This window comes from Gopherus evgoodei, chromosome 6 (genome assembly GCF_007399415.2).
Source record: "Gopherus evgoodei ecotype Sinaloan lineage chromosome 6, rGopEvg1_v1.p, whole genome shotgun sequence".
NCBI classification, from domain to species: Eukaryota; Metazoa; Chordata; order Testudines; family Testudinidae; genus Gopherus; species Gopherus evgoodei.
In genome coordinates this window covers 42,626,400-42,651,855 of record NC_044327.1, presented here as the reverse complement: position 1 = coordinate 42,651,855, position 25,456 = coordinate 42,626,400, and the positions used below count along the sequence as shown (strand labels likewise).

Sequence of the window (25,456 nt, the reverse complement as noted above, 5' to 3'; positions counted from 1 at the left end):
ACTCACTCAAGGGTAAAACTGGGAGACAAGTGTTGTCCAGTGGACAAGGCATTGGACTTGCATGCAAGAGACTAGAGCTCTATTCTCAACTCCCCCAAAGTCACATAGTAGGTCCTCAGCAAAATCACTTCCCTATTTGTTTGTTTGTCTTGTCCATTTGGTCTATAAGCACTTCAGCACAGAGATCATCTCTTATGTTTGTACATTGACGGGCACAATGGGGCCCCAATCCTGATCTTGAGATGCAACTGTAATACAAGTAGTTGTATGACACATTATTAAGCAGCTAAGGTCCTAACAGGTGTTGTCAACTAAATCACTGCATACAGCTGCTTATAAAATACATCCCCCTTTAACATGTAGGCAGAGTCTCCTTTCTCTGCTACAAGTTGATGGGATGGAGGAGTTGGCAGGGCTGAGGGAAGCCACCACAAAAGCCTCTAAAATCAAATGTTGGTGATACCAGGCCAAACGCTAACAAGAGGGCAAAATGGCCCCTCAAGCAATTTCATGAGCACTGCAAAAAAAAAGCACACAAAAAAAAATTCAATAGGGTATGCACCCACTTTCTGATCAAGTATAATTCTTGGGGTATTTAGCTAGGACCACTGCCAGGTTAGAAGGGAGAGGTGGGTGTACAAAACACACCAACGATGTTTTCTGACCCTTGGCTCTTTTCCTAGCACAACTCATGATGCAGTGCTTCTGCAGGACTTGGGTGAAGCTAACTTCCATCCTGTATGCCCGTTGTTGGACACAGGTTTTCTGGCAATTGCCTATAATAATAATAATTGGAGATATACCTATCTCCTAGAACTGGAAGGGACCTTGAAAGGTCATCAAGTCCAGCCCCCTGCCCTCACTAGTAGGACCAAGTACTGATTTTTGCCCCAGATCCCTAAGTGACCCCCTGAAGGGTTGAACTCACAACCCTGGGTTTAGCAGGCCAATGCTCAAACCACTGAGCTATCCCTCTCTATAAACAGCTCTTGACAGAATTTGGCTTCATCTGGTAGATATTAAAAATTGTTCCATCTCTCAGATATTATACAGCACCCACTAAGAATCTACCAATCTCCATGAGATAGGAAAATAATACTACCCTGCTTTACAGAGGGGAAGCTGAGGCACAGAGCCTTAGGGACAGGCTTACGGTCACACAAGAAGCTGTGGCAGAGCAGGGAATTGAACCCAGATCTCAGGGCTGTATCCTAATCACTGGACCACAGTAGGTATCTTAGGTGAACATTCAAGGGAGCAAGAATTTTAAGTAGTTTTCAAAAGGTCATAATTCATCATGTCAAAACTGGTAAAAAGAAAACTGGGAAACCTATCACAAAGGAGTTGTGGCTCTGAAGGTCTTCTACGGAGGTGAAAAACACATCACATGAATAACATATCAACCTTGGCTATGCTGATCCATTGGACTCTGTGGTGGGCCCATTCCAGGGTGAGGCGGTCTCATACTTGCACTCTTCATGGAGCTACAATGCATGTCTTCAACCATTCCTTTTTCATGCAAGCCATCAATGGACTGCAAAATTAAAAAGAGATTTATACAAAGATATTGCTTTATGAACTTTCAAACTAGTAAGAGAAGTTAAAAGCTTACACAAATATATAAAAATAGACTAAAATGAGTAAAACCTCTACATCTTCTTACTGCAAAAGGGTACAGTGGGACTCTTCCCCTTCGCTCTCTAGTCTATTCTAGAGTTAGACCTCTTGAGACCACAACTCTGGAATGCTGGTCTTTGAAAGACCCCTCCCTTTCTCTCTCTCTTTCCCCTTTCAAGTATTCATTGAGACATCTGGGCAGTTCCAAGTACTACAAAGTGAAGGCAAATAGTACTTGGTACATCCAATCAGAATTGATCTGGGTGGTCCTTGTTTATAAAGCTGTGAAACATAGGCCACTTATGAGAGTAAACTCTGCAGCTCGGGATGGAATAAGGCTAGTTATTTTAACCCACTCTTTTCCTTTTAGTCAGTGCTGTAATGGAATATCCCAAATGCTGTTTCTCTTTGAACATGAAGATTCCACTGCAGGAGGCAACCTCTTCCTGGCCACGTTCAAACTCTGGCGCCCTCAAGAATCAGTCAGTCACTCACCCTTCACAACACTTCTCACCTGTATTTGAAGGGTGAGCATGGCCAGGGTTCTGGCCCCATCCCAAACTGGCCATGGCAGGGAAGTCAACTAAGGGTCAGAGAGATAATGCTGGGGGAGAGACTGGAATGGGGGATAGAAGAAAATCTCTCTTTTATTTATGCTCAATGTCATGGAAAAAAAAAGGCCAAATCAGAGATAAGGGGCTTAGGAACAAATTAGACACTTGAAAGCCGGAAATCCAACAGGTCACAAATCGAAAAGATGTATTCCAATCATTAACTGCATGTGCAGGGCTTGGGGTGAGCAAAGAAAAGGTTGGCACCTTGCTCTGTTCCCTACCTCCCACCCCCTGGAAGAAGAGAGAGGCTCTCTTTCCTCACGGGGCTGAACTCCTGCAATTCTTCTAGGAGCCACCCTGGACAGAGAACTTGCCATCTGCAATTTTTAACTCTCAAAATGCAAATGGATTTGTGAGTTGGTTTTTTTTTTTGTTTTGTTTTGTTTTTTGAGAAAAATTAGCCTTAGGGAAAACAGACTACTGAAAAAGAATGTAAGAAAAAAGTGCAGTAAGTTATAAAGAGAGAAAAAGGAAAAAAAAAGATAGTGGAAGCATTTCTTTATAGAAAATCTGCTTTATACACAATGTGTTTAATAGAGCTGGCCAAAACAGTAATATTTTCCACACAAAAAATGCAAAGGAAATGAAGCCACTTTCATTTCCCTTAAATTTTCACAAAACTAACCCTCACCGGAAAATGGGATTTTAGAAAAAATGGCAAAAGGGACGGGGAGATGGGGGAAAAAAAATTTTTTTTCATTTTGTATCAAATCTCTTCATTTTGAATGAGGCAAATATATCTCTTGCAAAAAAAAATAGTAGTTAAAGCTATTTTTCATTAAAAAGCCTGGGAAAAAATTCAACTAATCTTTAAGTCTAAAAATGAGTTTGGGCTATTTCTAGCAGAAGAAGTTAAAAAACACAAAGCCCCTCTCCATCCTGAAGCATGCAGCCCCTTCCCATGCTATGGGGCACCCTCTCCTGGTTTTGGAGCATTCACCAACATTGAAGAGGATACACTTCTTGTTGCAGGTAGTTCACATATTGCATACAGTTGCTACATTGACACGTGTAGAGTTGGGGCCAAATTCATTTCTGGTGCCAACTACATTAGAGTCAGAGTCACACCGTGGCTGAATTTGAGCCACGGTGTTTTGAAGCTAAAGAATCAAAGCTCTAGTCCCAGCTTTTCAGGTGGACACAGGGTGATTTATACTAGAAATTGGTCTCACCTGCAACACTTGGGTCCATTGTAGCATATGCTCTGGCGTGATTAGAGTGATTTCACTGTATTATTCTAACAGGCTGCAGCAAGGAAGGTTCCGTGACAGTTGGTAGGTCAGTTAAGAAGAGACAGCAAAACCAAGGGCCCTTTGAACAGGTTCCCTCCCCACTCCCTAATAAAAAAAAACTAAAACTAAAACTAAAACACAGAAAGAGAGGATTGGTGCCAGGGGAGAAACAAATGTATAACCAGAATACCCCTATGTCAATTACGGAGTGAGGGATTCATTCACTTGTGGAACTGCAAAGCAACTTCACAGTTAAAAGGATGCTTTCAGGGCAAAGTGACCCAAAGAATTTTTTTGTTTGTTTGTTTGTAAAAGAAAAGCTTTTACAAAACCTAAGGCCAATACAAATATTTCCACAACTTTTAAACACGTGGGGCGGGGTGGGGGGAGGGGAGAGGAGAGTCTATAATGACAGAGGGTTTGACAGTGAGGGTTTGACAAATGACAAGTGTAAGCAACCCAAGCATTATGAAAGTGAAATGTACTAGAAACTGATTATCAACACAGGTGAATCTGATTGATCTATTTTTTTTTAATTGTCCAAGATATGAGAAGTTAAGATTAAAACAGCATGAACATTTTTTAAGGTTAGTTTCAGTTATGGTGTTCCTAACTTAAATGAGAAATTTGTGCTTTTAAGTACAGTTTTCAACCTGACAGCCTCTATTTATAGAACAACTCCTAAGAAAAAGTCCTAGAAAATGTAACAGGAGCAGAACCTAATAGGAGTCTACAAAAATTAAATCGAGTTACATATCTTTTCTATAGAAACATTGTATAGTTACATAGCAGGAATATAACCAACTCCATATAATGGTTAAAAATATCTTACAGAAAGGATCTCTAACCCTATCTCACTCCTACTGGTCCCACACCTATTAAATTATATAAAAACTCTTTTTTCCATAAAGAATTTGTTGGGGAAAAGAGTATATCTTATAACGATGCAATGGTGCTACTCTGCATTTTGGGGGATGGAGATAATATTTCACTTAAGTACTAATTAGCATAGAAAATAATGAGCATTAGAGTTTAAGGCTTTCATTAAATGATCATTTTTAAACACAGTTCCTTTCCACTGTTCTATATAAATAAGCATTTGCAGGGACAGGCTGTACGTCATAAATTGTGCTTTTGGAAAATTGGGGGAGGCTTCAATTACATGCAGGGCCACATGACATTCTCATTTACAGAATTCAGATTTTAGGCAGCAGCTAAGCTTATGGAATATATCTTTTAACTACACTGCCTTTATTGTATGTTTAAGTAACCACATTAATTCACAAGTTGCATTGCATCACAATTACTTGAAGATCAAATCTCCTTAGTTTACAAATGAAGAATTTTTTCTTCTGACAGACGTGCAGCCTCAGCCTGGGATCTGAGAGTCAAGCTGGGTTATTTCTATTTATGCACGGTCACTAGTGAATAAAATTTCTGCAGGCCAAATGTTGTTCTGTTATATACGTGCCGTCAATGTAATTGCACTGGAATAATTGAGGGCGTAACTGTAAGACAAGCCCTGGCAACTGGGTCTTTGCCAACAATTCTGTTGATCGTACGTGAGCCAAAGGAGAATCCATTTCACTCTTCCAGAAGTCTGATTCTTCAAGGTTGACAGTAATAAGTTGCTTTTCCCCCACTGGTCCAGAAAAGTTAGTTTACTTTATTAGTTTTAACTATAAGTATTCTATGTATATTATTGATTTATAGAAAGAATAAGTTTTCTTGTAGGGAGGATTTCCAGTTGTTGGAATGCATAACTGTTATTTTTCACATCAGCATTGTTGTTAAATATATGAACTGTAAGAGTTATGCTTTAACACCAACTTAAATAACTGATAAATATTAACATGTGCTTTAATACGTTATTTTTAATTTTGTATAAGGGTTCTATTATTCACTGCAAGTTAATGACATGTCCAAATGGCAAGTGCATTTTTATATTTCATGTGTATAAGTATTTTTTTTTTAAAAACTCCACATACTGATGGGCCAGGTACATGTTCTCCAGCAGCACACTTCTATGGCACTTTTTCTCACTAGTAACATATTGTTGCGTTTGATTATAACTGTGAGGAGTCATGTTAGCTTACACAATACCAACCACTACTGACTCGTATCACAAACAGGTGACGTGGTGCTGAATTAACTGGCACAATGCTGGATAGGGTATTCTTTTGGAAGTTTTATCCCAGGTCCTAAGTGCCTAAGGAGCCCAAATCCCATTGGCTTGCAATGAGACTCAGGATATGTAAACAAATCGAGAACTGTATACGGGCTAGCAGCCTACCCAAGCTAGCTTAAATCTAGCCAGCATGAGTAACAATAACAGTGAACACAGTGCAAGCTTCAGAACAGGTTAGTGAGCCAACAATGTAGCCAGGAGACATGCCAGGGTTACACTACCCATGCTGAAACCCATGCAGTATTATCTGCACTGCTATTGTTACCAAAGTTAGCAGGATTTAAGTTAGCTCAGATAGGACAATCTTTGCTACTTAGACATCTGCTACAGCTCCCAAGTGCCTAAGTCACTTCTGAAAAATGAGACTTAGATGCTTCTGAAGGTTTTACCCCTGGTCTATGCCAATCAGTCACCACTGTGTCAGCTATCTAGACTCTCCACAATCAAACACAATAAAATTTTCTAGCAAAACACAAGGCTAAAGATGCCCGGGACAGCAGATCTGTTACTGTGGTCCACAAGAGAAAAAACAGCAGAGCCTCCTTCCTCTCCTGTGAAGTTCCTGAGCTCTATAGAAGAGGAGAACTTGGAGTTTGTGTGGTAAATGCTCTTTCAGCATTTTAAAAAGGCACTACTAGGCGACCGGGAAGGGGTTGGGACAAATTTAGAAGCTAGAGACACATTGTGAACCAAAAAAGACTATGTAAATGGAATCTGTAGCTGCTCTTCTGCTAAATTGCTGATGATTTCCCTCTTTTGCGTGCCTCAGGACCTCTCAGGAGACAAGCAGCAGTCAGAGATGGGGGGAGGCTAGGCAAGCAGCCCAGGAGCCCTTTGGAGTTCAGCAGGGCACTGACAGCAAGGGGCACTATATTGACACTATAGTCACTGACACTACAGACACAAGATTGTAAGCAGTGTTTGTGGAGAGAAACAGATTAGAGCTCAGCTAATTTAATGCTTCAAGTTTTATGTGCATAAAATTTAAGCACTGAACTAAGCCCTACATCAGCTTGCCTCTTCAAACACGAAGATTTCAGAAGTTTTTACAATCAAGGCCACTCCAGCAACCAGGGACCTGCTATGCTCAAACTCCACAGGGCCCTGGCTCCAGGCTTCTCTGCCCCCCAGGTGGTGTTTGTTTTATGAATGTTTTAATGACAGTTTTTCATGCCAAAGATTTTAGCCAATGTCATGTCCTTGATGATAACTTTAAATGGCATTCTCACTGACAATCCAGTCAGCATGAAAGCTGATAATTTCGCTTCAAAATGTTTTTCCTTCAAAACTATCACATGCACGATCATGAGCATCCAAACACGGAAACTGGGGCAGCTGAAGGAGAATTAAAAAAAAAATAAAAATTAAAAGTTTACTTTAAAGGGATAACTTTTTAAGTTGTAATTTGAAAACTGTTCTATCTACCCCTAATTAGGAGCACAATTCTAATTCCCCGTAGAAACAGTCACCAAAGTAAGTCATACTTAAAACATTTTACAGGGGCAAGACATGGGGTGTCTATATGGGAAACTAAGCCTGACAGGTGAAGCTTTATTGCAACTTTAATGCCATAATAACTTTGCTGCATAATTAGAGATTGGAACACATAGGAGAAAGTTTCAGGAAGAAATCCCAGACACAAATATTTTCAGACAGCAATGATAGAGCAAGGTATTTAAGCACATGTATAACTGTAAGCACACACATAACGATAAGCTCATAAGCCCCACTGAGGTCAGACTAGCCACCTGCTTTAAGTTACATATACATTCAAGTGTTTTAATGAGGTGCGGCTTATGTAAGTCAACTTGGAAATAAAAATTTTCATCAGTGTGCAAGTTCTTTAAGCATAAGCCTTTAAGAGGCAAGAATTCCATTTTCATGAAGTTTCCTTCTGCAATAATAAAACAAAAAGGGAGAAAAATCCATTAAAATGCACTATGGAAGCAGAACATTTCCAAATGGACTTTTAAAAAAGGAGCCTGCCCTAAGATGTAATGTGTGATATAATTAGAAAGATTGCCAGGCTGCCCTTGTGATGCTCCATATTTATTCTCTAGTGAGGACTCTTATCATGTCAAAATGTGTGCAGTTTACATGTCAGGTGGCGACTTGTTTAACTGCCAGCAACTGCAGGCTTGAACTGATGTCTGAAAAAAAATAAAAACATGGTCTGCGCAATCTGAATTGTGCATCATCTCCAGTAATAAATCTGGAATCAGAATTTAGTTGGTTTCACTGGTGAGCCACAGAATAGAATACAGGGCTGCAGGGGAGGACAATATAGAAGTATGCTTTTATCAGTAGATATCTGATATCCCACAGGTCTCCACTGCAGTGGTGGAACCCTACAGTTCCATCCTGACCACCCACACCACTCAGACTGTTCTTTCATGGTGGACAATGAGGCCATTTATGACATCTGCAACCACAACTTGATACTGAGCGTCCCACATACACCAACTTGAACATGCTGATAGGACAGATAGTATCATCTGTCACTGCTTCCGTGAGATTTAATGGTGCATTAAATGTTGATCTGATAGAATTCCAATCTGAGAAACATAGTGCTCACTTGCAGATACAATTACCTTGTGCATTTGGTGCATGCCTTCCTGTGGATAATCAGTGGGCCCCATACTGGGCATTGAATGGGGAACACTAGGGGGTCCAGGACTTGGTCCCATCATGCTGTGTACTGAACCTGGAGAGGGTCCTGGTCCTGGGCTAGGTCCTAGAATTGGTCCAGGTGATGGGCCTGGCCCCGGGGAAGGGCCAGGATGAGGCATTGCACCAGGATCTGTTGGCGTGGACATCTATTTTCCGTCTTTTTTCCGATCAACAGAGTGGCTCTAATTTCAAAAAGAAACAAAACAGTATTTCTTACATAAAATGGAGAGTTAGTGGAGTATAGTCAGTAAGAAACTATGCGTGATAAAACAATTTTTTTGACTAGCATCACACACACAGGTGACTTGTCATCAGCAGAAAATGCTTCAATGATCCTTACTGTGCTGCATCAATTTGCCCATCCTTCAAAAAAGGTCATTGGAAGGCTACAAAAATGAGACAGTTCAGGCAGGTTCTGGATATATTTATAAATCATCCACAAAAGCAAGGTGGATAAAAATAAGCAATTTTTTAAATTACAATTTGGATTTTATTTATTTAAATTAAATACATGTTTTTTAAAATGAACCAATTTACAATTTAATTTAAATTGATAATTACAATCATTTAAATACAAAAATATTAAGCAATTCATGTTTGCTGCCAACATTTTAAAAAAGTAAAATTACTGAACTGGTAAAAGTCACTGGCTAAGCACCCAGAGTCAGAGTTTGTTGAAGTGCTAAACCAGCTTCTGACAGTAGTAGCCTCTTCTTCATGTGCAGAGAGAATATTTTCTTCAGTTTATTCAACTAGTTCAGTTCAATGACTAGTTCCTTCAAAGTTAAGAAACCAGTTGGAAGTTGAAAAACTGAGAGAACTTGTTTTCTCCTTCCATTCTATAAATAAAACTGAGTGTGAAAGGATGAGATCTACTAGTTCTAAAATTTTCAAGGACAGAGTGACCAGAAACAATCAGTTTAATTCACAAACTACAGATAAGTTTTGTTTAATAAATCAGTTAATTTTAAATGCAAAACATTTTCATAAACTGTTCTTCTTATGCATCCAGCACATTTAAGGTAGTTTATGTAATTAAAAAAATGTGCATTTTAAATTATTTGGATGGAAATTCAAATTTAAAGCTTGACACAAAATAATTAACTTTTTATTTATAGTGATTTACTAGATATTGCATCATTCACTATTTTCTAATAAATATAAAAATTGTAAAAAATAATGTTAAGCAACATAATTGCTCAACTAAATGTGTATAGATATAGATTTATCCTCCTGATTGGCAGAAAGAAGCACAAAAATCAGTGTAAAGGTCATACTTTGTAAATCAACATGTTTGGATGGTTATCAAACAATAAGAATCTACCTTTCTTTAGGAAAATAACTGAAAAATACAAATGCAAAACACGATTAAAACTGATAAATTAAATCAGTGTTTCCTGCTTGATTTTTAAATCATGATTAAAATCAGTGACTTAAATCAAAATGACTTAAATCACTCCACCCTGCACAGAACAGCATATCTGACAGACTACAAGAAACAACACCTGGAGAATATGAATGTAAATAACTTAACTCATTAACACCAAATAATATCACATGGAGTTAGAGGGAAGATTGTTAAAGGCACAAAGGACACTTAGAGCTAGTCTATACTAGAATCACTCCATCTCTCCCATCGGAATAGTAACTCCACCTCCTCGAGCCGCAGTAGCTATATTGGTGGAAGAGCTTCTCCGACCAAAATAGTACCAGCCACACTGATGCTTAGGTCAGTCTAACTTACACCACTGGCAGCGGAGGGCGGGACAGGAGGGAGGGGTATTTGCACCTCTGAGGGCTTGTCTACATCAGAAAGTTGCAGCGCTGGTGAGGGAGTTACAGCACTGCAACTTTGAAGGTGTACACATCTGCAGGGCACCACCAGCGCTGCAACTCCCTGTTTGCAGCGCTGGCCGTACTCCCGTTTTGTCTCGGGTGTAGAGGATCCAGCGCTGGTGATCCAGCGCTGGTGATCCAATGTAGACAGTTACCAGCGCTTTTCTTGACCTCCGTGGAAGGAGGAAGCCTCTGGTAATCAAGCTGGTTTCCTTTCCCGGTTTGCTCTCTCGGTCCCGGAGCCACCCAGCAAACCGCAGGGAAGGAGACCTGCTTGCTCGGGGTTCCGGGACCGAGAGAGCAAACCGGGAAAGGAGACCAGCTTCGCCGCGGTTTGCTCTCGCGTTCCCGGAGCCAGCCAGCAAACCGCAGGGAAGGAGACCTGCTTGCTCGGGGTTCCGGGACCGAGAGAGCAAACCGGGAACGCCGCGGTTTGCTCTCTCGGTCCCGGAGCCACCCAGCAAACCGCAGGGAAGGAGACCTGCTTGCTCGGGGTTCCGGGACCGAGAGAGCAAACCGGGAAAGGAAACCAGCTTCGCCGCGGTTTGCTCTCTCGGTCCCGGAACCCCGAGCAAGCAGGTCTCCTTCCCTGCGGTTTGCTGGCTGGCTCCGGGACCGAGAGAGCAAACCGCGGCGTTCCCGGTTTGCTCTCTCGGTCCCGGAACCCCGAGCAAGCAGGTCTCCTTCCCTGCGGTTTGCTGGCTGGCTCCGGGACCGAGAGAGCAAACCGCGGCGTTCCCGGTTTGCTCTCTCGGTCCCGGAACCCCGAGCAAGCAGGTCTCCTTCCCTGCGGTTTGCTGGGTGGCTCCGGGACCGAGAGAGCAAACCGCGGCGTTCCCGGTTTGCTCTCTCGGTCCCGGAACCCCGAGCAAGCAGGTCTCCTTCCCTGCGGTTTGCTGGCTTGCTCCGGGACCGAGAGAGCAAACCGCGGCGTTCCCGGTTTGCTCTCTCGGTCCCGGAACCCCGAGCAAGCAGGTCTCCTTCCCTGCGGTTTGCTGGGTGGCTCCGGGACCGAGAGAGCAAACCGCGGCGAAGCTGGTTTCCTTTCCCGGTTTGCTCTCTCGTCCCGGAACCCCCCTTGAAGCCGCCCAACAGCGCTGCAGTGTGGCCACATCTAACACCACTTGCAGCGCTGGTTGCTGTAAGTGTGGCCACTCTGCAGCGCTGGCCCTATACAGCTGTACTAATACAGCTGTAACAACCAGCGCTGCAAAATTTTAGATGTAGACATGGCCTGAGCAACATAGTTCTACTGAAGTGCTAGTATGTACAAGCCCTAAGGCATCTAACTTACATCTGTGAGTTTTAAAAGTCTCTCCCTATGTGCCTCAGAGGTGATTGGAGTAAGCATTTTATTAATATAAAATCTTTACATTAGATAGAATTTAAAAAAAAAAGACATTCATTTAGAACTTTTATTACTTTGGTGTGCAACAGTGATATCAAGTGAAATACACAAAGGACAAACTGCTCTGGAGCGAACAGAGAGTTGTAATTAACTTGAGGGGTTCTGCAGATGTCAGAAACCATGAGAATGCAGCTCATGTGACTTATAAAATGACAAGAGCCCAGAGAATGAATTAGAGGCCCTCAAACTCACTGGAGAGCCAACTATTTTATTTATTTCTGTGTACTTAACAAAACAAATGGAAGCAGGATACAAGCTGGGATCATTCTTCATCTCTTTCACACTTAACAGTTTTGTCAGTGACTAACATTTAGAACTTTTAGTTCACTAGTGTCAATGAAAGACAGTTGTAATGCAAGAGAACATGGATGTCCTCTAAGTTAATGAAAGGAAATGATTAGGTCATTCCCTGTCATGGTTTGCCAAGAAATAATAATCGTATCTAAGACTACAATAAAAAAACAATTACTTATTTCTAAATCAGGTGCTTTAAAAATAATAATTCTAGTTTTACCATCAAAATATAGTAGAGTTAACAGAGTTCTGCAGGAAGAGTGGACATGTCAGGGGACTGATAATGGTACACAGAAATGTTCATCTCCCAGATCTAGAGCCAAAGACACGCAAATTAAGCCGTAACACAACCACATTATCCTCTAGTGGCTGTTCAGTGACTTAAATGAAATAAGTCATTAGAGGACAGGTGTAAACCATCATTGTAATTTGTCTACTGGTTCTGCTAGTTGGTTGCCAAGGACTGAATGGACATAAAAAATAAAATTACCCTACAGTCATTCCACTAGGTTAGACAGGAGCCCATAGACAAGGCAGGATGGGGATGGTTACACTGCTGGCTGTTCCCTACTGCTTCTGTTCTGTGCGCACGGAATTTGAAGTTTACAGTATTTACAATATTGCTCCTTTCAACAAGCTGTGTGTTGATAAAACCAAATATTTCAAATAAGAAAAAAGGTCTACTACATTGGAAGCATTCCCTGATTTCTCCCCATTAACTAGGTGTTGTCAGGAGTCAAAAAAGTTTTCAAAAGCTTTTATTTAAAAACTCTCTACTGTTATATTTTATTATTTATTTCTCTACTTTGAATCAAAGCAACAAACTGGAACAAGTGCTGTTGAACTCACTTAAAATAAACTATCTTGGGAGCCCACTCCTTGCAGAGTGATACCTCTGAAGCTTTACTCTTCAAAACAAAAGATAACAACAGAACACCACAAGGCCTAATTAGTCCCCCTGCAATCCCCTGGCATCCCCAGAAAAGGAATCATGTTTTTAAACAATCACAACTACATACAGCTTCTTAGACGCCTGCAATAAGACTGTTCTTGGAATCAAAGACATTTTCCACACAGCAAACAAGAGTTTTTAAGGGATATTCACCATGCCAAAATGTACAGCAGCATTACAAGGACCCTTTTATAGCTGTCTCTCTATGTCATGGAAGTCAAACACATTTTAACAAGGTAAAACCTAGCAGCACCACCACCATTAAGGCTGCATTTAACAGAAACTATGCAACCAATGTGTAAGTACAATAACTATTTTCATTGCACAGCATCGTGAAATCCAATATCTCATGCATTACTTGTACCTAAACCTGTCCATTAGAAGAGATATCAAACACTCCCTTTATATGCAAATTTATTTCAAACTTAATTCTAAGTTTTCATAAAAATTAACTGGCCTTAGTTACAGCTTAATGTAAACTGTAAGATAATGTATATGTACATTAGAAAGTTCATGTAAGCGAACTTGGAAGATTTAACATTCATTTCTAATGAGGTACCAACTGCCTAAGCTGTAAAAACAATCACTACTGGGGTGAATCCTGCGTGCCTTACTCCAGATCAAGTCCTTTAGTTTTATTTCTGTTAAGAGGGATAAACTCACTCAATCTTGTAGGATAACACTGTGGAATCTTCTTAAACCAATTTATATTCAGAGATTTTGTTTTACAAAGAACACAATTCTTCTATACCAAGCAGTAAATTAGAAGAGCTAACTTCTTGGAGGAAAATAAAAAAAATTCAATGACTATGGCTATGAGCCAAAGCAAGTTCTGCCTGAGGGTCCACAGGATTTAATAGAGGTGGGGGTCTGAACTACTTTCTCTGACAGAAGTGGTCTGCAAAATGAAAAAGCAGTTGTCACTCTACAAACCAGAGGAGTTTATACACTGTTCTACCAAATGAGGAGCCATTGATAAGGCAGAACTGTTAAAAAGATTATGGCTTAATAGGTTTCAAGAATATGTGGGGTATATGTTTACTGGGATCATCAAAGAGACGTAGGTGGCCAACTTTTGAATTTCAAGGGGAGTTGAGTGCATAACTACTTTAAACTCCTCTGAAAAATCTCAGCCTCAATTCAAATGCAAAATTTCACCAAGAGATACCAACTACAATGTTGACAGTGTGTGGGTCAAATTCTGTCCAGATTACACCATCATATCTCTGGCTAGCATTTGGCCCTGTGTATTTAGATAAGTAAACAAAAGAACACTGTCATAGTCAGTTTTGGTCCATTAGTTTGGACTGGGAATTTACTTTGTTACAGATATGAGAAGAGCATTTCCAACAGTGAGCATAGGCTTGCTAAACCCAGGGTTGTGAGTTCAATCCTTGATTGGACCAGCTGGTGATTGATCCTGCTTTGAGCAGGGGGTTGGACTAGATGATCTCCTCAGATCCCTTCCAACCCTGATATTATATGATTCTATATATGATTATATTAAAAAAACAAACACATTTCTCCTGACCCATATAGTCAGGACTAAATGCCCAATCTTGCAGTCCTCACAAGACTTCGTTGAAGCCAAGATATTACAGTGGCTTCAAAGAAAGTTTGCATCTCTTTTTTAACTGAATCCTGAACTACATTCTAGAACCCCTTTACATCAAAGGGAAAGTTCTTGAGACAATGGCTCATCAGGTGGAGATGGTTAAGGCACTTCAGTTTCATAGCCAACAGTACACCAGCAAGTGATGTGGCCAGCATCACGTCCAACTGCCTTTGACTACCCTAATGGATCAGTACCTATTTTGCAGCTATGTGAACTGGTAGTGGTCTTTCAGTGTGAGACATAGGGTATGGCTACACTTGAAATTTCAAAGCGCTGCGAAGTGTGAGTGTAGTCAGAACGCCAGCGCTGGGAGGGAGCTCTCCCAGCGCTGCACGTAAACCACATCCCTTACGGGTGTAGCTTGCAGCGCTGGGAGCCGCGCTCCCAGCGCTGCAGCACTGATTACACTGAGGCTTTACAGCGCTGTATCTTGCAGCACTCAGGGGGGTGTTTTTTCATACCCCTGAGCGTGAAAGTTGCAGCACTGTAAAGTGCCAGTGTAGCCTTGGCCTGAGCAAGACACAAACCCACAATCTTCAGGACTGAAGTCAAGCACCTTAACCACCCAGCCACAACACCTTGGTACCTTTATATCAGGGCCCTCAAATTCCTACCAGGGAGAGCACTAAATTGCATGGACTGCAGACACAGGAAGGGCTCTCCTGTGTTCATAAGTGTGTGGGAGAGAGAGTCCCCCTTGTGTATGGAAGAGGACAGAAAGGCATGTGATATATCTCTGTGTGTGGACTGAGAGAGAAAGCAACCTGGCTTTCTTTCCCACACACATATGGACCCAGGAGAGCCCTTCCTGTGTCTGCAGTCCATGGGTTGATTACCCCTGGCTTGATTACAGGACACCTAGGTTGAGTCAGGTGATCCCAATGCAAAAGGCAGCAGGAAGCCACAGAAGGGAACTGCAGAGTGAAGCTACAGGGAAAGAGGGTCTTCCTGCAGTAGTCCCAGAGGAAAAGACAGTTCCTCAGGAAGAAGGGGCTGTGCCCAGCTTAAGCCTGGGTGGAAGATTTTGTGCATGTGTGAACTTTGTTAATTTAATTAAACATCCAGGCCTTAAGAAGGGCTGTGACTGAAAGAGAGATTGTGGAGTTTGTTGCAGGAGCAAGGGAAAACTAGGGCAGGGCACAGCAGAGGCACCTCTAGCCATGAGGGGGCACACGGTCGTCCCTGTTACAAGTGCTCTTGGTTGCTAAATACTACTAAACAATACATAAAGAACAATGCAGCAGTTTTACTGGCATTTGGATGGCCACTGGTTTGATTTTTAAACACCAATAGCAGCTGAGCACACTACAGTATACATTCAGCACCACATTAAGTTAGATCAGCGGTCCCCAACCTTTTTGTGGCCAATAGCACATTCATGTTTTCAGAAGAGTGTGGCAGGCGCCAACAACTACTCACATACAGGGCCAGCTCCAGGCACCAGTGGAGCAAGCACGTGCCTAGGGCAGCACATGCTATGGCGCAGCATTCCGTCCATTCTGCAGAGTCAGAGCGGGGTTTTTTTGGTTTTGGTTGTTTTTTTTTGGCGCCAGTTCTGGGCAGTACAGAAAGAAGCTGGAGAGAAGCCAGAAAGACAAAGAACACTGGCGCCCGCAGCCTTCTCTCCCCTGCTGGGCACTAGGCGGGCACACATAAATGCCCCAGCAGGCGCCATGGCGCCCATTGGCACCACGTTGGGGACCACTGAGTTAGATAGTCCACACTGAATGTCACAAATAGCTCTCATCCCCTAGTGCCCTAACCAAGCATAAACCTGGAGTTACTCATATTAAGCAAGTGGTTGACCAACGTAGAGGTGTTTCATTATGTTCTGAAGGTCAAAATCTAGTGGACCAAAGAAAAAAATCCTTACCCAGGAACACCTTTACTTCCAAATCCCCAACATGTCTGTCAGCTGATCTCATTTGGAATGACAGCCTTTGAGGTAGCCAGATCTAAACCATTTAGGGCTTTATCTATTAGAAACAAGCCTGAATTGCTCCAGAAGCAGAGCAGAAGCTACTATAGTTCAAAGAATGAAGGTGTAATATGTTTACACTCTAAGGGCTTATAATGTGTAATATGCAATCCACTCTAAGGGCTTGTCTACACATGAAATTATACTGGGATAAGGTGGGGTATGAATTTAAACCCCTAGTTGTTATACTGGTGTACCTTCCCAGGTAGGCACTATTATCCTTGAACAAAAAGGCCTTTTTCCAGTTCAGCTTATATGGCTTTCTAAGCAGTTTAAGCTAAACCAGAAAAAGTCACTCAGACCAGAATAAGTGTCCATCTTGGAAGCTATAACATCCTGGGCAGACAAGCCCAAAGGCGGCATGCTTCTGTATTCTACCCTAGGTGACGCTCTGAGGTGGCCTTTAACATTAACCATAGATACTGAACAAAGTAGTATTACCACCTAGAGTTAACAGATGCATGGATACTTGTTGCCATTCCATATCAGGGAAAGGCTGTAACATCCTGGCCAGATCCAAACAAAATAAGCAGAGCAAGCCACCCCTATTACCTGGGTATCCAAGAACATTTGGGCACCCCAAAGGACTCTGAGACTGCAGACTGCTTTTTCATGGGACAGATACACTCTAGCAACAGACGGAGCAATCACACATAATTTCAGTTACTCTAGTAGTTGCCCCTCGCCAGCAAACAGAACCTTGATCTTTTCTAGACCGAGTCAACCTAGATTCGGTCTCAGCCAGATAACGCAAAACAAGCAAATTGCACCATGAGGATCTCATGGAAAGGCAATGCAGAGCTGAGTGTCAGCAACATTCTGACAGCACTGCAGTCCAGAGTGCCTCACAATGTTATGATGTTACAATATTCTAATGTTATCTATTGGGAAATAATGACCATTCAACCCATCTCCAGATTGAAGTCATGGCCAGCAAGTGTTTTTAAAAGATACAGCAGAAAATCATGATACTTTGCTACTGAAAGCAGAAAACAGGGGTGCTTTCTGTGTCAACACAGAAAACAAGAATTGCATTACTAACTTTTCATAACATTTGCTTAATTTTTAAAGTAAAAAAGTCACACTGTATAACTGAAACCAAAAAATTCTGAAAGTTCAAATCAGAAAGTTATGAAGGCAACTCATTATATAATAAAATGAATGAACCACATTTACAAATAATTCCAATGTATTATGTATCTGTTAAATTCTTATAAAATACCACAGCATTAGACATCTATTAGAACACTAATGTTGTTTAATCACAAGTGAGCAATTGTGTGAAAAAAAGGGTACATAGAACATTAAAAACCAGTAAAGGTGAAGGACCAGATCATCAACTCATGTAAACAAGTGTACTTCCATTTATATCAATGGTACTAGACACATTTACACCAGCTGAGGATCTGGCTTCACATATTTTAGGAATTCATGATAAGGATCACTTTTGGAAGGCAACTTGCAGTAGTACAAACTAGAGGACTTAGAAATAAGTCCACTGAATGCCTATCCTGATAATAACTAAGATCAAGTCCTCTCCCAACAAGTCTGCATGTGGAGTTAGTAGCGCTTCTCAGTGCTACACATGTGGATTGTACTCTGCTTAGGGGAACTGAAGACTGAGGCTTTGCTGATTGGTTAGGGATTAAATTACTACACTGTGACCTTTTCTACAGGCATTAATCACGGTTATTGAATGTCCTCTTCATGTCAGATTCTGAAGAACACAAGCCCATCCATTAGGATGTGGGAGAGGGAAAACAAATCACTGTATTATTTAGGGGCACAAATTGACTTTGTCTTCACAAGGGGAAAAAAAGGTGTGTTCTTAACCCAGGTTAGCTAACTCAAGGTAAAATCCTAGTGAAGACAAGTTTTGTAGTTTTCACATAAATATCTAACTCACACACCTTGAGCTACCTAAATCAGGTTAAGAAGACACCTTCTTTCCTAGTGAAGACACAAGCTCTATGAGGTGATGTGTACTCCCCCAAATCTATTTCTAATATTATAGTTGAATACCCCATCCTTTGAAAATCTTGTTTTGCAATAGCTCCTTCTACCCTACAAAAATTAAAAAAGAAAGAAGATGATGGAGGGAGAAGAGGGAGACTTTGAATGGGAAGAGGGGACTTTAAATTTGTCAGACAAAAAAAATTCCATTCACATCCCCAATTTCATTGTCATCTCATGTTTGCAAACTACCCAACTTGTGTGTTAAAATGAGGGCTTGTTCCCTCAATGTTCCATTCTTTATTTTATCTTGCTAATGAGTCATAAACTTCTGCCTGCCACCATTTTCATGACAAGTCATCTTTATGTCACAATCCTGTGTTTATTACTTCAGTGGGGGAATCAATCAGAAAGAAGAAATTGCGCTGAGGTGGGTGGAGGTCTAGGAGGCTTTCTTTACATGCAATCATCATCAATAGCAGCAAAAAATACACAAAGAAGTGTTTTAATAATTTGTGGACGGCATTCTCATTTGCTCCCTAGTGACAATTCCTCTTTAAAAAGGGATGATATCAATATTATTAATCGGGACCATAATGTGAGAAAGAGTCCAGACATTTTTTTTTAAAGTTATTACTGTGCACCTTCTGATCTTAACTTGAAACAAAAACTGAAAATAAGATATTTGCAGGTGTTAATTTCAGTTACACTTCTGTCAAGAATATATTAAATAGAATTCCAACATTCACAATAGAAAAGTGCTAGCTGGATCACTTTTTTCTTGTCAATCTCAAGCTTAGGTATTGGTCAAAGCACTTTTCAGATTTGCCGAGAAATGCTCACAGACCACTTTAGAAATGAATAAAAGAAAAAGATCTAAGACTGCTTTGAACACATTCTTGTGGCGCATATTTTTTATGAAACACCATAGTAATGCCAGTCCTGAAGCTGAGACATAACTCATGAGAGACACTGTATTTAACAAAGCATTACCTTCACCTCTGTCAAGTCCATATGTGTTACACAATATGCCTAACTTTGAATTTATTTAAAAATGCTCATTACTGGTATGATCTTTTTGCCTCATACTGCTGATGTGTTACATGTGAGCATAAAACCAGTCTCTAATCCTGTCCTTTTGGTACATCATTTTTTTTCTTTGATTAACAAAAGGACTCAAAGAAAAAAAAAGTCAATGAGAATAATAGGGCAATTAGGTTCCCAAAGAGAAAGTGTGCCTTGATTTGCATAACAATACACTAACTCACACCGCAAACGCTGCCCCACCTCCTAACGTGTAATTGGTATATACTACTAAAGGAATGGGATTCTGGCTTAATATTCATTGTCCTACTGCAGACCTCCGGGGTTAGTGGCTGGAACTAAAGAATACTAAAGTAAAGGATTTTTTTTTTTTTAATGCAAAGAGAAGAACAATGCTGTACATGATATACCTGGAATATGCCTTTTTAAGAGAAAAAAACCTCACTATTTAGTTTACTATAATTTTCTAACCTTTGTGTCTAACTCTTTATGCAAATTACTAACCAGTTATCTAAAATCTTAATCAAAATAATTATAAGAGAATGGAACCCTCTCAAACGTTTGCAAATTGTGATAAGTAGAAATGAAGGGTAGAACTGCAAGCACAAAGGAAAACCAGCTCAAATACACTCTATAGGACCACTAAGATTTAACCAAAATAAGCATTTAATAATATAGTGGCACTGATTTTTTTTTCAACATAATTATTTATTGTAGTAAAAACCTAATTCACCAACATCTCCTTGCTGTTCTTTAGTATTTTTTGTTACACTATCATTCTGTTTGGAAAAAACAACAACATTATAAATTTCCTCTCCTGTTTGCAAAGTAAAAGCTTTCAAGAGTTAATCTAACGTGGAGCGTGGGGAGGGGGGAGGGGCGCGGGGAAGCACCAAGCATTATACACACATACAAACTTGTGATTAAAAATATGAAAAGGAATCCAAACTGAACTGTCCCCAACCCTTGAGCTTGAGATAGTTGGAGAACAGAAGTTTTCTCACCCGGGTTTTCTTCATTAAATTGTAAGCTTTTGCCTTTAAAACCCCACAGTGAATCTTCCGGGAGTTTTGCATAGGCCTCAAGTTTCTATCTAGCAACACACCCTGGTGCTTCAAGCCACACACACACAGAAAAAACATTGGCACTAGCAAGCACATTTAGTAGAGCCATATTTTCTCTCCTCCCTTTCTGGAAAGTTTTAGACCCGATCGACAAGACCTAAAAATCCATTTTGCAAGAGCCAGCCCCATTTCCTTCTCTTACTTTACAGAGCAATGGCTGCAGTCAGAGCTTTCCCCTGCTGAGTTAAGAGACCTTTACCTTAATGAAGTGGCACCAAACAACAGATCTAGGCACGTACAAGGGGGTTTAGAAGCCAAATGCGCGGACTGAGAGCATGTTTCATAGCAAAGCTAGGCCTGTCTCTCCCCTTCTTCCCTCCGTCATCATGTCATGCTGATCAAACATGTCTGTGTGTGAGAGCCAGCGAGAGTCTGTATTTGGCGGCTGTGACTTCCTGATTCTCTGCTGCTGATCACACACACAGGGAAAAAAAAAATCCCCAACCACCACTAAACCTCGCCTCTTCCTCTCTCCAAGCAGACACAGAGAAGCTAGCTCAAAGCTGCCCTCCTTCTCCTCCAGACTCACTCAAACGCACAGCGACCAACAACAAACTGCAACATTTGCTGCAAGCCCCCTCTTCTCCTCTCCTTCACTTAATCATCAACAGAAAACTTTTTTTTTGGTAGCCAAAAAAAAAAATCCCCCTCCCATGGTGTGGCGATGATGCTCCCGTCTCCCTACACAATACAAATCTATGCGAACATGAATGTGCATACACAACCTCCCCCCACCCCCGCAACACCCCCCCAAAAATGACTGAGGGATTTTTCTGTGCATACTAGAAATAAAATGCTTTTTGCTTTGAAGGTGATTCTAAAAATTGGAAGCGCATGTTATTCCACTCTCTGCTTCCTAGGCTGCTGCAAAAGGGTGGGGGGGGAGCTGCAGGAGAAGGGGGAGAGAGAGAAGCTATTTTAGGAAGTGAATCAAGACACCTTTCAGCAGAAGAGGAGCGACTGACTAAAGCGCTGATGTTTTGTTTTTAATTGCATAGAGACCCTGTGACTAAACTGTAAGGCAACAGGACCTGCAGCCCCGGTTCGTGAAGTCCCGGCCCCCACCTTCTTTTTCTCTCTTCTACCCGCCCTCCCGGGTGTGTGTGCGGGTAATGTTTGTGACAGTCAGACAGGGAGATTATCCGGATCATGGCCTCCTTGGCTTTGCTGGTTAACGTTGCTACTCTAACAAGCACTCCCCACCCAATACCTCCCATCTTTTTCCTCCTCCACCCCCCCCTTCCGCAGCCACGTTTATTTAAATATTTGCATTACAAGAAAAGGACCCCCCAGGCAACAAAGCCCCTGCAAAACCCCTACAAACTGCAACGCTTGCCCAACCCTTCCCCAGAGCAGGACACACTGAACTTCCAACATGCACCACTCAGCAGCCAGGCTGCTGCCGCCCTCGCCACATGCGCCAAATCTACCCCTTTGGCCGCTGCCGGATTGGGGGGCGGGGGGGAGAATCTCCCTTCCCCCACCCCCTCTTTATAGCCACCAAAACACAGCCAGAGCAGTCAATGGGAGTGGAAGAGGCGACCAGCCTAGCCTACCGGCCCCATCGCAGCCACTGAGCTGCTCCTGGAGGGGCTGTTGCTTCTTGGGATCTATTTCTGTCTCCGCTGCCGCTTGCCCGGAGCCTTTTGAAACGCTCGTTTCAGCAGCACCACCAAAGGTTGCAAGAGCAGCTGATTACTGTTATTTATTGCTGGCTCGGTTCGCCAGTCGCCTCCTCTAAAATGCATAGATTGGAAGCAACGTCCCCTGTCCCCTCCTCTGCCAGGCTCCCTCTCGGTGCAGCTGACTCCGAAGTCAGGAGCCGGGCTTAGAAAAGGTTTTCATTATTATTTCCGAATTATTTTGATTGAAAACTTTCTTCGCTCCTCTGGGGAAAGGTGGGGGGGGGTCGCGACTGGTCTCTGGGGATAGTAGCGATGCTATTTTTTTAAACGAGGGAGGGAAGGTGGCTAGGTGCGTGCGTGTCATCAAATAATAACACATTCTCTCCCAAGGAGCCTGACTAATGGTGCAGGTTCAGAGCACGTTGGCAGGGGGTGCAGGGAGAAATGGGGTCAGAGAGGAGTTACAAGTTCGATTTACCTTGCTCCAGAAGCGTGGCGTGCGGGAGGTCTCCCCTCTCCCTCTCTGAGTCACCCAGAGTACAGCACCGGAGAGAGAGGGACTAGATTATGAATATGACTTCATTGATGACAGCCATTCCCTCCTCTTCCTAAACTCCTGCCCCTGACTCCTCCCCCTGCTTCCCCAGTCCTGCACCACCGCTCAGGAAGCGGCTCTGCTACTGGCTCCGCGCGGAGCGAGCTCCCGCCTCGTCTGCAGAAAGGCCGATCGCATTGGTGACTAGGGCCTGTCACTCAGCCTGCTGCCAGAGGAGGAGGAGATGTACAAGAATGTGGGGGGGAGAGAGAAAGTGATGCGTGTGTGTGTCTGTAAATGTGCATGCTGCAGCCCCCCTCTGTTTGTGCATGTCTCAATAGGTGTGCAGGAGCAGGATGAGTTTCTTGCACCTTTTCCCTTCGCTTGTTCATTTGGCATTTGTTTGGGTTGGAGTAGAAAAGACTGACGGGCCCCAGTGTGAGAGACAGGGACTGTGTAGTAGCAATCGTGATAATAATAGTAGTTTGGGGGTAGGTGAAGAAGGTGCTGGAATTTATCTGTGCCTGTGCCTGCCAGTGCACGCCTGCAGAGAGCGAGGGGGAGGTGAGGGTTGGGAGGAGAGATCTGAAGGCTATTTGTTGTACCTGGTGTTTGTTTGTTTTTAAAGGGCACCGCCAGGCATTGTCATGCATGCTGAAACTTTTTATTCCCTTCCAAATCTGTGATCATAGACCCTCCTTTTGTGAAAGAAGGAAGGCTGCAGAGAACATTCCAGCTAAATCTGTCTGTCAATCAGTTGGGCTTTCAACTTCCAAATGCTTGTTAATGAAGATGTAGCACCAGCCTGATATACTATTCTTTACTAAATATTCCTTCAAGATGACCAAGGGGTTGTTTTGTCATTGGTCTGGAAAAAGCTATTAAACTATTCATCAGATGTAATCTGCATGTAAAAAGGCTGCAACTGTTCTAGAAGGGAAGTTGGGGGTGGATCTGTTTTTTAGAGCTAGGAAGAGTAAATTATGTAGTTCTGTTAACTCCCCTCTCTCTACCTGCCTTTCACCCTTAAAACTTGCAATACTTGCTCACTTACATGCTGGTGAGATAACTTAATTATGTAGGTATTGTTTCCCCTTCCCCGAACTTAGCTGGTCTGCAATCTAGTGCAAACCTATAGATCTATCACAATATTTCTAGAAAAAATAACCTTATTCAGTGTTAGTAGTGAATACATTAAAAGGTTGTTTATTTATTTGTCAAATTGTCGGGCCTATTATTATAAACCCTGATTAAAGTGGATGCTTGACTCTTAAAATTAAAGCTGATCCTATTTGATGATATTAAAAGTATGATTTATTCCTTATTTTGTAATGTAACAGCTGAATTAGGCATTCCAATTGCAGTCCAACTGTTTTGTTGGGGACATTATTTTCTGTCCTGATGTAAAATCTTATGTTAAGAGAAATTTCACAATTAAAATTACTGACTATGTATTTGAGCAATGGTATTTGAAAAGCAGGTCCTTTACTGGTCTTAGCGACCAACTGTAGTAGTTAAGAACCTGAAACAATAGGACTGTACCAAGTGCTCCATATGGATTAAGTGACAGGTATTGTTTACATGGTGGACTTTTGCTTTTAGTATTCAGATCAGTAATGGCCTGCCTGATTATAATGCTGGGTATACAATGCTAATTATCGCTGATTCTGTGGTTTTTTCCAAGATCTTATTACTTGATCATTAACTTCAGCTCCCTAGCTTTTCATGAGTATCAAAATGATAAAAGATAACTGCACCGAAGAGAATCAGTATTAAGCTCCAAGCAGCCAATAAAAAAGTTGTTCCTCAGAAGAGGAAACTGGTATTGTCATAAGCTTCAACATTGCCTATACGGAAAAGACTTAACTGGGAACAAAATTAGTGAAATGGTAGTGCAGAATGCAAATATGACTAGGTAGGAGAAAAGCAATGATAAAATATTCAATAAATGTACATGTTAACTTTATTTTAATCTAATTAGAATGGGACATTGAAGACTTAGCTTTGTGTCTCTGACCATGATTTACAATCCAGCATTTTAGAGATAACAAAATTAACACCTTTGTGAAGAGGAGAAAAACACAACTGCAGTGAATTGGTGTTTTGCACATCCCTCACCTCCATTATACAGCCCCCTCTTTTGTTCAGGGCTAATGTGCAGGCCTTCTGCCCTTTATCTCTGCAGAGGAGAAACAAGTCTTGCCTGGGGGGAAGCTCACATAAAGACAGCTCACATGCATTGGCCTTGAACTCAGCAGAAATCAAAACAAATGGTCATTCCTTTCAGTAAAAACAATACAAAGAGGGCAGATAATATGAAATTAATCTTCCAGGCACAATAAAATGTTCAACTGATGTTAGGGATAAATGCACTGATTACTTTTGTTTGCAGGAATTCATACAGCAGCAAATTTTATTTGAGACTGTGGGGACTCCAGTATATTGGATGGATACCTGATACCATATTAACATGTGGGGAATTAAAATAATTCTTCTGACGATTCTGCCTCTAAGAATTCTTTCACAACAGTGATGACACCACTCACAATGACCATGTCTCCACCAATACTCATAAGAGAAAAGAGTCGTCTGATTGGACACCCCACAGTAGACAAAACTACACTCGTGATCCTTACATTGGTTGCTTCAAGAAAAAAATTGACTGTGAAATCCTTAACAAACATCACATCTACCACAATCTCTCTACTGCTGAGAGGATAGCTATACAGTGCCTGAAATCCAACCACCAGACAGTGATCAAACCAGTGGAT

At 41.7% G+C, this 25,456-nt stretch overlaps 1 protein-coding gene across 3 annotated transcripts in view; it reads right to left on the bottom strand.

Moving 5' to 3' along the window:
- Window positions 1-22,784, bottom strand: part of SMARCA2 (SWI/SNF related, matrix associated, actin dependent regulator of chromatin, subfamily a, member 2) — a 187,577-nt gene extending 164,793 nt beyond the window's left edge. For 2 of the 3 annotated variants that reach the window (XM_030566024.1, XM_030566026.1), the window contains exons 1-3: window positions 22,629-22,784; window positions 8,243-8,503; window positions 1,405-1,534 (exon numbers count right to left, since the gene is read on the bottom strand). In XM_030566024.1, the coding sequence (XP_030421884.1) occupies window positions 1,405-1,534; window positions 8,243-8,467 (355 nt within the window). In that variant the 5' untranslated portion in view covers window positions 8,468-8,503; window positions 22,629-22,784. Of the gene's footprint in view, window positions 1-1,404; window positions 1,535-8,242; window positions 8,504-20,724; window positions 20,919-22,628 lie in introns of those variants that run through there. The other variant, XM_030566025.1, reaches the window with a different exon arrangement.
- Between the last annotated feature and the right edge of the window lie 2,672 nt (window positions 22,785-25,456).